The sequence below is a fragment of the Pteropus medius genome, unplaced genomic scaffold, assembly GCF_902729225.1.
Source record: "Pteropus medius unplaced genomic scaffold, Ma_sr-lr_union100, whole genome shotgun sequence".
Lineage (NCBI taxonomy): Eukaryota > Metazoa > Chordata > Mammalia > Chiroptera > Pteropodidae > Pteropus > Pteropus medius.
Window position 1 is genome coordinate 6,808,924 of NW_024356336.1, and position 12,236 is coordinate 6,821,159.

A 12,236-nucleotide genomic window follows, 5' to 3' on the forward strand; every position below is an offset into this window, starting at 1 on the left:
TTACATGCAATTAAGGTGAATAATGAAAACAACTGAGCCGAGGAATGAGATACAAAACACAAGGAATCAGTTAACACAGGCATTAGAGTCTTAAGGGAAGTTTTATATGCAAAAAGTTAGACTTTAATAGATTGAATCAGAACTGTTGAGGCCCCATTTTTCCTGTAGGGAACTTTGAGCTGAACAGGATGCCAACAAACTATTTACTTTAGCTCCAGGAAATGTGGATTTGTTAGGTAGAAATTACCATATACATGATTATCCAATAAATTGTTTTCACTAGGTGGTTTAATCTTAGAAATTTCTCACAATAATCTATTAGCCACAAGGCTACCTGTAAGGTCAAGTCTAGCCTAAATTTACTCATTGGGGTCTTAAGGCTCAAGAAAGAAGGCCATAGCTTTCTTTTCCTAAATGAGATAAAATTTAATGCCTTGAGTTTTAAAAATTAAAACATCAGATCATTTCCCTCAAGGAACCTACTGAGCCTTAGAGGTCAGCTGGTTGGAAATGAAGAGATTCAAGAAGAAATAAACACAACGATGCCATTCACTTCATTCACACACAGCATATGCAACTTTAATCATCCAAAAGAAAAAGTCCCAAATGTACAAGTGAAAAAAATCCAAACTGTTGACACAGGCTTAACTAATATCAGCTACTTTTATATACAGCTGTATAAGTTCAAAAAAGCTATCCTATATGTATGTACAAAAGTTGTTTATACACAGGTCTGTACATAAGGGTCTATACATTTATTTCCTTAGAACCCTTAGGTGCCACCTCTTGGTGAAGACACCAACACTTCATTCACATATCTTACAAAAAAAGAATGTTTCCAGGATTGACAACACTGTGCATTCTGTGTTCAGACCATGTAGGCTTTACTCGATTGGTTAAGATCCTTCCATCATGCAGACCACACTAGATGCCTAGGCCCTCCCTAAACAGCTTTGCAGAGTGCTCCAAAGTAAAAGCCCGTAAACCAACCCGAGATGAGGAAGCAGAGTCCTGGCCAGGGTGCTACCATAGGTCCAAGCTTAGGTAAGCCTGCCTTCCCTGCTCATTGTCGGTATTCTAATTCATCTACACTGATGACTTTGGCGGGCATGGAGGGCAGGGGCTGCTGTAGCACATCTGAGCCAAACCATTTGGCAAGGCCCACTGGGGAGGTGCTCCTCTGGCTAGGGCGGTGCTCCAGCTGAGAGTGCATGTGAGGCAGGCCTGATCGGCTGGCCACATTTTGAGGGGTTGTCTGAACACTCACAGCTGCTGCCTGGGAAGCAGAGCCTGGAGGATGAAGAACTGTGGGAATAAGAAGGAAGGGTTATTCAGAGAATGAGGGGGAAAGCAGTTATATATCAGGCCTTGCTTTGCTCAAACCCTATCCAGAAAACTCCAAACAGAATTCTTTACCAGATGATTTATTCTAGGGCTTCTTAAGGAAACTTCATTGCAAAATGCCAGAAGAAAAAATCTTGGAAAGCTGAGCTATTCAGAAGCCATCCACGGTGAGAAGCCATCAAAGATCACATGACCACTACTTCCTAGAGTAAGCGGCCATATCACAGAAGCACCAACATTAGCTGGTGAGAAGGCATCTACTCTGGACAGTCCTTATTGCTGAACCTCTTGTGGGAAGATTCTCAGCCTCCTCGCCTAAGAGGTAAAGGACAAAAAAAGCCAGAGCACACTCGGCTCTCCTCCTGTTTTACAGGAACAGGAATTCCAAATCACACAGAGGTTGGTTTACTTCATCCTATTCTTTGGTAACACTCTTATCCCAGTCTTGCGAGGATAGTTAAAGAATGAATTGTCAGTGTCAATTCATCCCCTTCACTGGAAAGTAGTCCAAAGTTTTAATCCTAATCAGCCCATCCCCAGATAACCTGGCCCATTTCTGAACTTACCTGAGCGTTGTAGCTGTTGCTGCATCATTGCCAGATGCAGAGGTGTCCCAGGACGAGGGTTCAGGAGAGGGTGACTAGCAGCAGGTAAAGGGTAAAAGGGCTGACCCAAGATTGGACCAGATATTCCCTGTAGATGAGTAAGATCCATCCCAGGAGGAAGCACACCTATTGGGCAGAAAGAATGAACTTGTGAGAAGTAATCTTAATCTACCTGGAAATTTTCAAGCTTGACTGTACAGTTTTGCTGATTGGAAAGTTTATTAAGAGTGAAGAATACTCAAGTTAGGTTCCTAATCTTTGATTGGACCAATGGATTGACTGAATTGGACCCACTGCTTACCAGTTAGATGGAAAAATATCTAGTCACACCTTTCTAGGGATGAAAACCTCCCATAGTATAGCACTTTATCATTTCTAGCAACTGTTGTTATGCAGAAACTCACCAGCTTGGAGCAAACTTGGAAGATGCTGTGGATGTACTCCCTGGGCCAGCATCCTTTGGACCAACCCTGGGTGAAGCTGGTGAGCAGGCCGAACGATTGGGACATGGGGGACAAGGGGAACTTGGTGGACAGGGCGGAGAAAAGGTGTTCCTGGAACTGGGGATGCCAAGGTGGGTGTTTTTCTTCCAGCTGCTTTAGGTCGATAATCTTGTTCTTTGGTATAACGGTTGGTTTGGGACAGTGGTGTAGAACATGAAGACCGCTGCAACGTTGACAGTTTGGGATTTGTAGTGGGAGAAGAGTCTCGATCAACACTGGGCACAGAGTTGGATGACAGGAGGTTCTCTGTAAGAATCCAAACAGAACATTTTGGTGTTGGCAAACTTCTCCCAAATACTGTCTTCCCAGTGATCTAGTAAATTTCATTTCTTAGCTCACAATCCTTATTGGATCCCAACACATTTAGAGGATCTGCATGATAGGGACCACTGCCTAATGAACAGGCCCAGTCAAGGTCACAGGAGCAGCTGAGGACAGAGTTTGACTAGACCCCAAGTTTTCCGGTCTTCAACACTTTGATGGGAGTTTATTTCTGCTACTCTAAAAATCCAAAGACTCTGAAGTTAAAAGTGACATAACTCTTTAAGAAGCCCGTGTCTTTATTCTTATAATCCTCTCAACCCAGGAATAGCTATGGGCAAGGGAGCCTGGCATATCAGGCCTCAGCTGGGCACCTTGCTCTGTCCCTATGGCTATGGTCTGGATCTGTGTGAGAGCTAGTCCCATCCTAGTCAGCTGCTTAGGATTAACATGCTTTTTAGCCTAAGGGGAAAATCAAGTTAAGAGTAAAATTATGCAAATCTATCATAACAAAGTTTAAATAGCAATTATAGCCTGGTAAAGGAATCTTAATTGCCTTCTAGTAGGAACAACATGATTTCCTTTTTTCCCCCCAGAAGCTGTCTCATAGGCAAAAAGCTCTGACGCCAATATTCTAGACCTGTGTAAACCTGATTTATTAGAATCTATTTCACCACATCTTTATCAGTCTCAACTCTGCAACTCCTAAAAGCCTCTCACATTTTCTATATACTTCCAAAAGGCTCTCCACAATTCCTATAGACTTCACCCATTGCACAGATTTTGTTGGACACGTAAGTCTCCATAGACTAGAGAGAACCTTTCAGAAGTAAAACTGGTTGAACTATATTAATCTGCCAAATAAATGCACTAATAATTCAACTGTGAAGCCCAAGGATCATTCCTTCCTGTCTACTACTAGCACTCATACCACTATTAGATTGGTCGGAATTTTCAAGTGGCTAAGCAGCTATGAGCTGGTTCAAACTTCTGTCAAACACAGAACTGTGGTCCAGAGCAGCCAGGGGTCTTGCCCAGGGCTTTGCTGAGAATCAGGTCAGGCAGGTCAGCACTCAAGTCCATCCTCTCTGTCACATACTTTCTTGGGCAGTATACCCTCAAAAGCTCTGTTGTACCTTCACTGGCCTTCTGAGTGTCCTCTTTACTGTCACCAAGAGCTGCTTTTCCAGATGCTGGCTCCTCCTTGCTTTTCTCTTTGCTCTCGTACATCTTGCGAATCACTGAGGTAGGGGTGAAGGAAGGAGAAAGCTGTGGAGAAAAACAGTATTAGCAATGCTCTAAATGCCTTTTCCTAATCAAGCCAGAATTAACTGGCCAAACTACTCGGCAAGCTGAAGAGCCCCCCTTATTGGCTACATGTGGCAGAGGCCAACTCCAATGTTTAGTCTCTAGCTATTAGAGGTAAACAAACAGGATGGGCCATTATGGGTGGTAGCCCTGTGCCTCATCCCTTGCTCATAATTCACTGGCATCAAAAACTAGACTTAGTCGTAACATGTAGTTAAAGCACAGAGCTTCTACCTGCCTGTATCTGTGGTGACAGGGACCTCCCTATGTAGTCACCACATCCTCAGCCAGGGTATTAGGCTGGGAAGAGGATAAGAACATGGCCAGAAGTATACTCTGGAGCAAAAGACCTTCTAGCAGGGAAAGGGCATTTTAGAGACAACCCTCAGAGTCAAACTTCTCTATATAGCAAGTCCTCACTTAACATTGTTAATAGGTTCTTTGACTTTAAGCAAAGCAACTATATTGAAACCAATTTTACCATAGGCTAATTGATATAAACAAGAGTTAAGTTCTTATAGTGGCTCATCGACATTATAACCAAACGACACAGGACCTGCTGTACTCCTGATGTTTCCCATCTTAATTTGGCTACCAGAAAATTCGAAATTATCTTAATTCTCCTCAGTCACTAGGATTCACTATTTGGGGTCATTTGTTCCTATGTACCAATTTCTACTTTGATGATTTTATTATGCATGCAGCTTTTCTCATTAACCAACCTCAAATCCCTGATGGCAAGAGAGAGCATGAATTATGAACAGAAAAACTCCTTCGTGACCCTGCCTTCCAGGTGCTTAGTGTGTAGACCCACTTGGGGTCCAGAAGCACAGTGTAATAGTTTTTTCCCCATCCATCAGCTTTGACGTAGGTGATAAGAATCTGTGGGGCAGGAAACTTTAACAAAAAGTAATGCCGATACATGAGTCAGTTATAAAACTAGATGTCACCACAAATAAGCAAACCCCAAACCCCTCTGTTCCAGACTTAATTCATATCACTGAGACCTGAATCTGAGTTTGTGAACTCACCAAGTTTCACTGGACATCCCATGATCTGACCCCAGTCATCCCATCGGCTCACCTGCTGTCTTTCACCTCCGTCCTCCCCACTCTGATTGTTCACTTATTTGAACATGCTATATATTGCCTCATGTGCTCTAGCACATACTCGTCCATCTGCTAGAACACACTTGCCCCAATGTAGGGGCTTCATTAGAATCCTAACAGACTGCATCCTGAAAGGGGAAAACCTAAGAAACAGGTATGAAAGACTACTCAATCAGTTATTCCTGTGGAAGGCACTCAAGGACATTTGGACTACATAGTGATACACCATAGGCTCAACCAAACATGGAGAAACCTAGAAATCATTCACAAAGGCAAAGGTCACTGACCATGCTTGTGATGGAGGCTGCGGGGGCAGGGGAAGAGGAATTCCCTCTGTGCACGGGTGCTGGTGACTTGGTCACTCGCTGTTGCCTGTGAACAAACCAAGTATCATTGTGAGCCCTAAGCTGCTTAAGCTCCAAGTCCTAAAATCAGAAAATACTCAAGACCAGCCTAAGACTTTAACATCCTATTTTCCTTATCCAATTCAATTTCCCAAGCATCAAAATATGTAAAACCACATGCCAAGTTCTGAGAGAAGACAAAAGCTTACTGAAACATGGTCCTGGGCCTTGCAAGAACTTTCATCTGGTGAAGGAGATACTAACCTTGGACAAACCAAGGCATGCAGATACTAGGTACCAACAAGGTATAATGGGAAAATGAGGGTTAGGAGGAATGATGGGATAATTCTATTGAAGGGACTTTGGGAAGGAGCTGCATTAAATTGGGTGTGACTAATTAGAAGCTACAAGATGGAGAATAATGATTCAAGTAGAAGGAAAAGGTAAAGGTACTTGGGAAGGCCTTAGGAATGTAGGGTTATCCAGAGCTGGTATATAGTTTATTTACAGACTATACCAGTGAAATGGGCTAACGAGGGCCTTCATTCTGTGGGCCAGGCTGTACACCGGAGGGTAGGGAGCAACAGTGACTAGCACATGACTGGCATAGAACTGATGCTCTGTGAGACACTGCTTCAAATACAGCGCCAACAGTTTTAGCTATTTTAAGACCTAGTTATATTCAACATTCCACACCAATCCTAGTCTACACAGGGACTAGGTCTCCCAAAGTTTAAAAGAACAGACTTCCGTTCTCTTCCTGGACATTCTACTTATTATTCTCTCTTAACTTCAAAGAAAACAGGAAAACAGCTGATGAAAAAATAAATAGCTGGTGAGAAGAATGAATTGTGAGCTCACTGACTAATGAAAACTTCACTGCATTTCAGCCATGTCAGATCTTGTACCATACCACAAAGGCCAAAACCCAAGTATAGTCAATGATTCTGGGAAGTTCTCAGAATCATATGCAGATGGGAATCCTAAACCCATGGATTCTTTCCAGTATGTACCAGGTAAGCCCTATTGCTGCCATACTGAGATTCTGAATATGACAATGAAGGGAGACAGATCAGTAGTGTTCTGAGTGATTAAGACATAAACCTGAAACCAGGTGGTTCTGCAACGACCTATGATTTATTCCTTCTGATAAACATACTTGAACATCTACTATATACTAGACACTGTTCTAGGTGCTGAGGATACAGTAAACAAAACAGACAAAATATCTCTGGTCTCATTACATTCTTATGGTTGCAGAGTAGAGAGGGGTTACTATGGGCAGGGAGACAGACAATAAATAGTATGCTAGAAGGTGTTTAAGTACAATAAAAAAATAAAACAAGGCAAGGAGAAAGTCCCATCTGTTGGGGGTTACAACTATATATATAGGGTTTTCAGGGAGGGCCTGAGAGGCTGACATTTCATCCAAAACATGAAGGCTCTACTGACATTGACTTGAGTCTACTTACAAGTTTCAAGTCAGTCACACTTTAAAAAACTTAAGTTTCTGTATGTGTAAAATGCCGTTATTTGTCCCATCTACTACACAGGGTTGTTGCTAAGAGCAAAGAAAATTCTGGATTTCAAAAGTGTTTTGAAAGTCAACAAATTATGTCAATGAATATTAGATAACTCCATTATTTTGTAGAGAGAAATCCAGTGACCGGGGTGGGGGCGGGGAGGGGCTCAGCAGACCAGTCCTGAGCTCTCTATTTAGGCTGAGGGCTACTACAGATAAGATGCATTTATATAAGGGTACAGAGTACTTAACTGGTCTCAATGTTTTCTGAAAGTGTCAGCATATAAAACCAGCTGAAGCAAGACACTGAGACATGAATATGGCAAAACTTAAGTATCACATCAAAACAAATGCTTCTTAATTACCAAGTACTGTACAAGCAGGACTAAACTGTCCTTAAAGGCTGGACGGTGGTCACTTCTGGGCGAGAAAAGGGGTATTACTGGGAAAGGGCACATGGAGTGCTTCTGGGTAGCTAATAAAGGAGTTTGCTTTATACTAAGCTATACATTTGTTTAATGCATTTTATTTTACAATAAAAAAAATTGCCAACACCCCCCAACTTATGATTCATTTAATTTTACTATTTGTTGCAACTAGCAGAAAAAACAAGAGAGTGAAGTCCGTAATCATTTGGTAATGGCTCTGATCAGAAAATTCATCAAACCCATCAGGTCTGACCAACGAACTCTTGATCAACAAACCTGCATCACTGGATAGTCTGATAACAAGGAATCTATGAGGGAGGAAGCTAGGTGTTTTACTTTCCATTACCTCATAAGAATAACTGCAAATAAGGAGCGATGCTAGCTACATTTGTGAAAATGAATCTTTTAAATCAAGAATAAAATTATATGGGGTGAAAAGCCTATGCCAATACTATAGAATTCAGTATTATTTCCTCTCCTGAACATCTAGAGTGAGATGGAACTCTCACCATGTATTGTACAATGTATCAGTGTATACAACAGAATTCTACTGTGGATAACTAATTTGCTAATCTGAGGAAAATTAGTTTGCAAATTCATACATGAGTAAGATTAGTAACTTACTTGTTTCTGAATCCATCTCTGGTTCTGTCCACTTGTGGTTTGCCAAAACCAGGCTGACAGAAGTTTGCTGCCTGCACTGCAAGGTCATGCGGTAGGGCCAGCCCCTCCAAAGCTGCCTGTTGCAATTCTAGCTGGCTCATCTGCTGAACAGAAGTGGCAGAGGAGGATCAACAGAAGAATGAGGACAGTCAATGAACTTTATACAAGTCTCTCTTTGCTCTCTTAGGTATGTTTAAGCAGCAGCTGAGAAATTAGATACTGTGACCTGACTAAACTATGCTGCTATCCACTGAATAGAATTTTAACTATTTATGACTTTAATTATTTACCCCTTTTCTAGTCTTCACTTGAATTATATTTTAAAATCACTTCCGAGAACTATAGCAATTTTAATTCTCCATCCCACAAACAATAAGGATGAAAAGCAAGCAACAGACTGAATTTGAGAAAGAGCTCAGCTGGACCTGGGCCGTAACAGGGCTCATGGGCTTGCGCATGCCTTGGAATGGATCTCCAAGTAGCTGCTGTGGTCCTGGTGTGAAACCTGTTGGGAAAGTTACAGTATCACCGAGTGTCAAGACAGCACTTGTCCATCAGAAAGGCATATCTAACCAATGCATGCTGTTCCTGAATACCATCTCTTTCAAGAATTATTGACTTCCTTGGCTGATGATGTCCCTTGTCTTCTGTGCCCCCCCATAGTGGGCTATGTAGACCTCGATTAGCACTTAATGACCTGAATTGCTGCCGTATCCATCTTCCCCACTAAGCTGTCAGCTTTGTCCTTTTCAGAGCTGAGACCTCTACCTGTGAGAGAAGAGCTTTTCTAGCCAGTGATTTGGCCCATTATCACCAAGCCTACTGATATCAATGCTCTGAGGTTCACACTCTTTCCATTCTATCTACCTGTGGAAGGAAGACAAAAACTCCAAAGCTTTGACTGGCAGGTACCAGAGTGGCCAGAAGCCTAAAGTAGTCCAGGGTTGTAGGGACACTATGAGATTTTGCATACTTTGCTAAGATAGCTTTCTGGAAGTGTTTCTTCCATTAACATTCTGATTTAACCACAAGACCTCAAAGTTGTGTACCAAGTTCATTAGGTTGGTAGAAAGCCACTACTCTGACTTCTCTATCAAGAAAAAAACCTAGAAAGCCAAATTAACTTTCTGGGGTTGAATTCCCCAAATAAGGAAGAAGACTAAAGAGCTGGATCCAGTTTAGATCAATCTCAAGAGAAAAAACTATGCCATGAACATATTTATCTAGAGCTCTGAGCAGTTGGATAATAAACTATCTTCCACATTTGTGTCTCCACACATTTCTTTTTAAAGACTTCAAGGACACTGATGAAAAAAGACTTTGCCAGTTCTAGGGGACAAGTATAACTTTGTGGGGGGAGCAGAGGTAGGGGGTGCAGCACAGTGGGGAAAGATGGACGGTATTTACCAATTGGTGATGGTATTCGAGGACGAAGGTAGTCTGCTGAGGCTGCTCGTGTTTGAAACACCTGTGACAAGGGAGGAGAGGGTGCTCTTTGGCCCAGTAAAGATGCTGTAGGCTCCAAGCTCCCCATAAGGCCACTCAGAAGATTGGAAGAAGCAGGCCTCTGAACTGGTGGACCCAGAAGTTCCTAAAGGCAGAAAAGTCAAATCCTTGTGAATAAACCTTGTTCTCTGTCCAAGTCAGAGGCTATGGATTAACTTTTGGAAGCCAAAGATGAATCTCACTCATGCTCCACTGAAGGACTTAGCATGTGTACATGCAACACATTTTTCTGAATGTTCAGCTAGCAACATTTGCTCTAAGTTAGTGCTACAAATACTGGTTAGATACTTTAAGTTTCCACAAAAATTGCAAACCTGCAAACTGGAAATCAAGGACTTATTGTGTCATCTTTTTTTAGCCACCTCCCCATCCCACTTTGAGATTAACAGTGACACATAACTGTATCAGTTAGTGACATATCCTCAATTGCCAGGCAACATGGATCATTCTCTAAGGCCCAGAGCAGGACCACTACAAAAAACCAGTTCAGAGCACTACTGTTCAGGACTCCGAGGCCTTGGTATAAGATTGTGAAGTACCTGCAGGATGTTCTTAGGGACAGGCTGGCCTGGAATTTCAGCAGGGGACATCAAATGGCTTTCAAGGTTTCGCTAAAAAAGTCAAAGGAAAACTGGTTTTAACCTTCTTACACTCTTAAGAGATTAATTGGGGACCACAAGAAAGCATTAAGAACTCTCCAGGGAGTTGGCACTTATCAGCAGAATGATGTCAAAATCACAGAAAACTTAGATCAACTTGTTCTACTCCCTCATCTCAATAGGTCCCAAAGAGATCTTAGAAAAGAATCATCACATGTGCATGTAATGTCCACTGAGAGACCCTTAGACAAGGTCTTTTCCTTCCTGAGGTAAGCTTAGTCCATTTCACTGTTTCTAACACTGTGACCAAAAAAGGGGAAAAGAAATGGTGAAATAGGGGAGCACTTATTTAGTAAAAGCCACATATAGGAATCTTTGATAACTCAGACTTTGGTTTTTGAGGCAACCTTTGCTACCCATTACCTTTAACAAGATTTACAGACCACAGACGGTACCAAAAACCTAGTAAACAACATGCAGGTTTGGCCAAAATTGTTATATTTCAGAGTTTCATATTTCAGGAAATTTAAACTTTATAAGCAAGCTGTTTCAAATGTGTCTTATATACAGGGTGATATTCGAATCCTCCACTTTTTGCTTGATTAATGCAGCAGCAGTCATGTTTTGCATCCAACTTGCATTACTCCTGCACTTCAGTTCACCCTCGTGCCTATTTAGCTCTGCCTAAAGTGCTTTCTCTGGTAGTTTCCCTTCCACTAGGTGGAGATGCCGAGGTACACAGCAATGTCCTCAGGAATGACAAATAGCTCAAAGATATCCAAGTGTTTTATGGTTGGTTTTGGAATTGGGACTGAACACAGATGATTTTAATGAGATAGCCTCAAAAGTCATTTAATTCTGTCTAACAAATAGACGGCTTTATACTACATGGCTTACTATATTTGGAGGATACAGTATATAATTCATTTTGAAATGGATTAGATGGAATCCATATGTCCCATTTGGGGGATAAAACAATGTGATTGAACCGAAACAGAGGGGCAGATCAGAAATAGTAGACATAACACACATAGCCATAATTAAAGACTTGATTTTAGAAGTAGATCATGACTCAATAACAAGTGTAAATCAAGCAGTATTTTGAGATAATATCTGGTGCACTTATTATATACTTTCCTTTGTTGCTTTCTTTTCTAGGTTAGATTGAGTTTGTTACTCTTTGCCTAGCAACTTGAATTATATCATCCATTCCTTTACATAGGTGTTTGAGGCTCATTTCCTCAGCTGAAACCAGATATATTTCAGAGCCCTGAAACACATTAAACCACTTACCCTCATAACTCAGGGTCAATTGTATTAATGTCAAACCCTAGAATCATATCTGAAACAAAATGTTCAAAAGCATTGGGTTAACTGTTGCATTTCTCTGCTCCCATTTCTTTATTTACTGAAGTAAAAGAAACTACTTATAAGTTCTGACCCATATCATTGCAATGAGTACCCAGTCACCAAGAAACAAAAATAACAAGAATGGAGAATAGGATAGTTTGTGATCTTTTAGTATGGTTCTCATTTGAAAAAATTTGTAGCTAATAATTCTTTGTACAGAAATAACTCTAAGGCAGTTTATGAGAAACACTCCCCTATAACTGGCATGGTGTGGTCAGATACATAGGAATAAGTCTACCTACCTGAGATGCCCCCTTTCAGAAGCAGAGAGTCAGTCCCAGCAGTAAGGCCAGGAACGATGACACCTCTGTTGGAATCTCTATCACTAACTGCTGGTCATGTAAGAAACACCAAAAATCAGTTGCCTTCCCATGGTACAAGGCCCAGTGAATCAAACACCTATCACGACGATAGTTAACTTGTAGTTCTCAGACAAGAAGGTGTAAGGAGAAAACAAGAGGCAAAACTCAGAAGTAAATTTGCTATAACTTAGCAACTGGAATAGTCTGTTTTTATTATTCAGATTTACCCTGTATCATCACTTTGTATCACCAAGGGACAGCAATATTGACATATAGGCCGTCACTGAGGACCACCTTCTAATGTGTTATGATGAAGACCAGTATGTGCTACA

At 41.4% G+C, this 12,236-nt stretch overlaps 1 protein-coding gene across 5 annotated transcripts in view; it reads right to left on the minus strand.

The window, feature by feature from the left end:
- Positions 1-553: 553 nt before the first annotated feature.
- EIF4ENIF1 (eukaryotic translation initiation factor 4E nuclear import factor 1) overlaps positions 554-12,236 on the minus strand; it is a 41,522-nt gene continuing 29,839 nt past the window's right edge. For 3 of the 5 annotated variants that reach the window (XM_039862037.1, XM_039862038.1, XM_039862039.1), the window contains exons 11-19: positions 10,133-10,204; positions 9,495-9,678; positions 8,486-8,592; positions 8,049-8,191; positions 5,418-5,502; positions 3,850-3,982; positions 2,354-2,698; positions 1,911-2,075; positions 554-1,305 (exon numbers count right to left, since the gene is read on the minus strand). In XM_039862037.1, the coding sequence (XP_039717971.1) occupies positions 1,064-1,305; positions 1,911-2,075; positions 2,354-2,698; positions 3,850-3,982; positions 5,418-5,502; positions 8,049-8,191; positions 8,486-8,592; positions 9,495-9,678; positions 10,133-10,204 (1,476 nt within the window). In that variant the 3' untranslated portion in view covers positions 554-1,063. The remainder of the gene's footprint in view (positions 1,306-1,910; positions 2,076-2,353; positions 2,699-3,849; positions 3,983-5,417; positions 5,503-8,048; positions 8,192-8,485; positions 8,593-9,494; positions 9,679-10,132; positions 10,205-12,236) is intronic. The other 2 variants (XM_039862041.1, XM_039862040.1) reach the window with 2 other exon arrangements.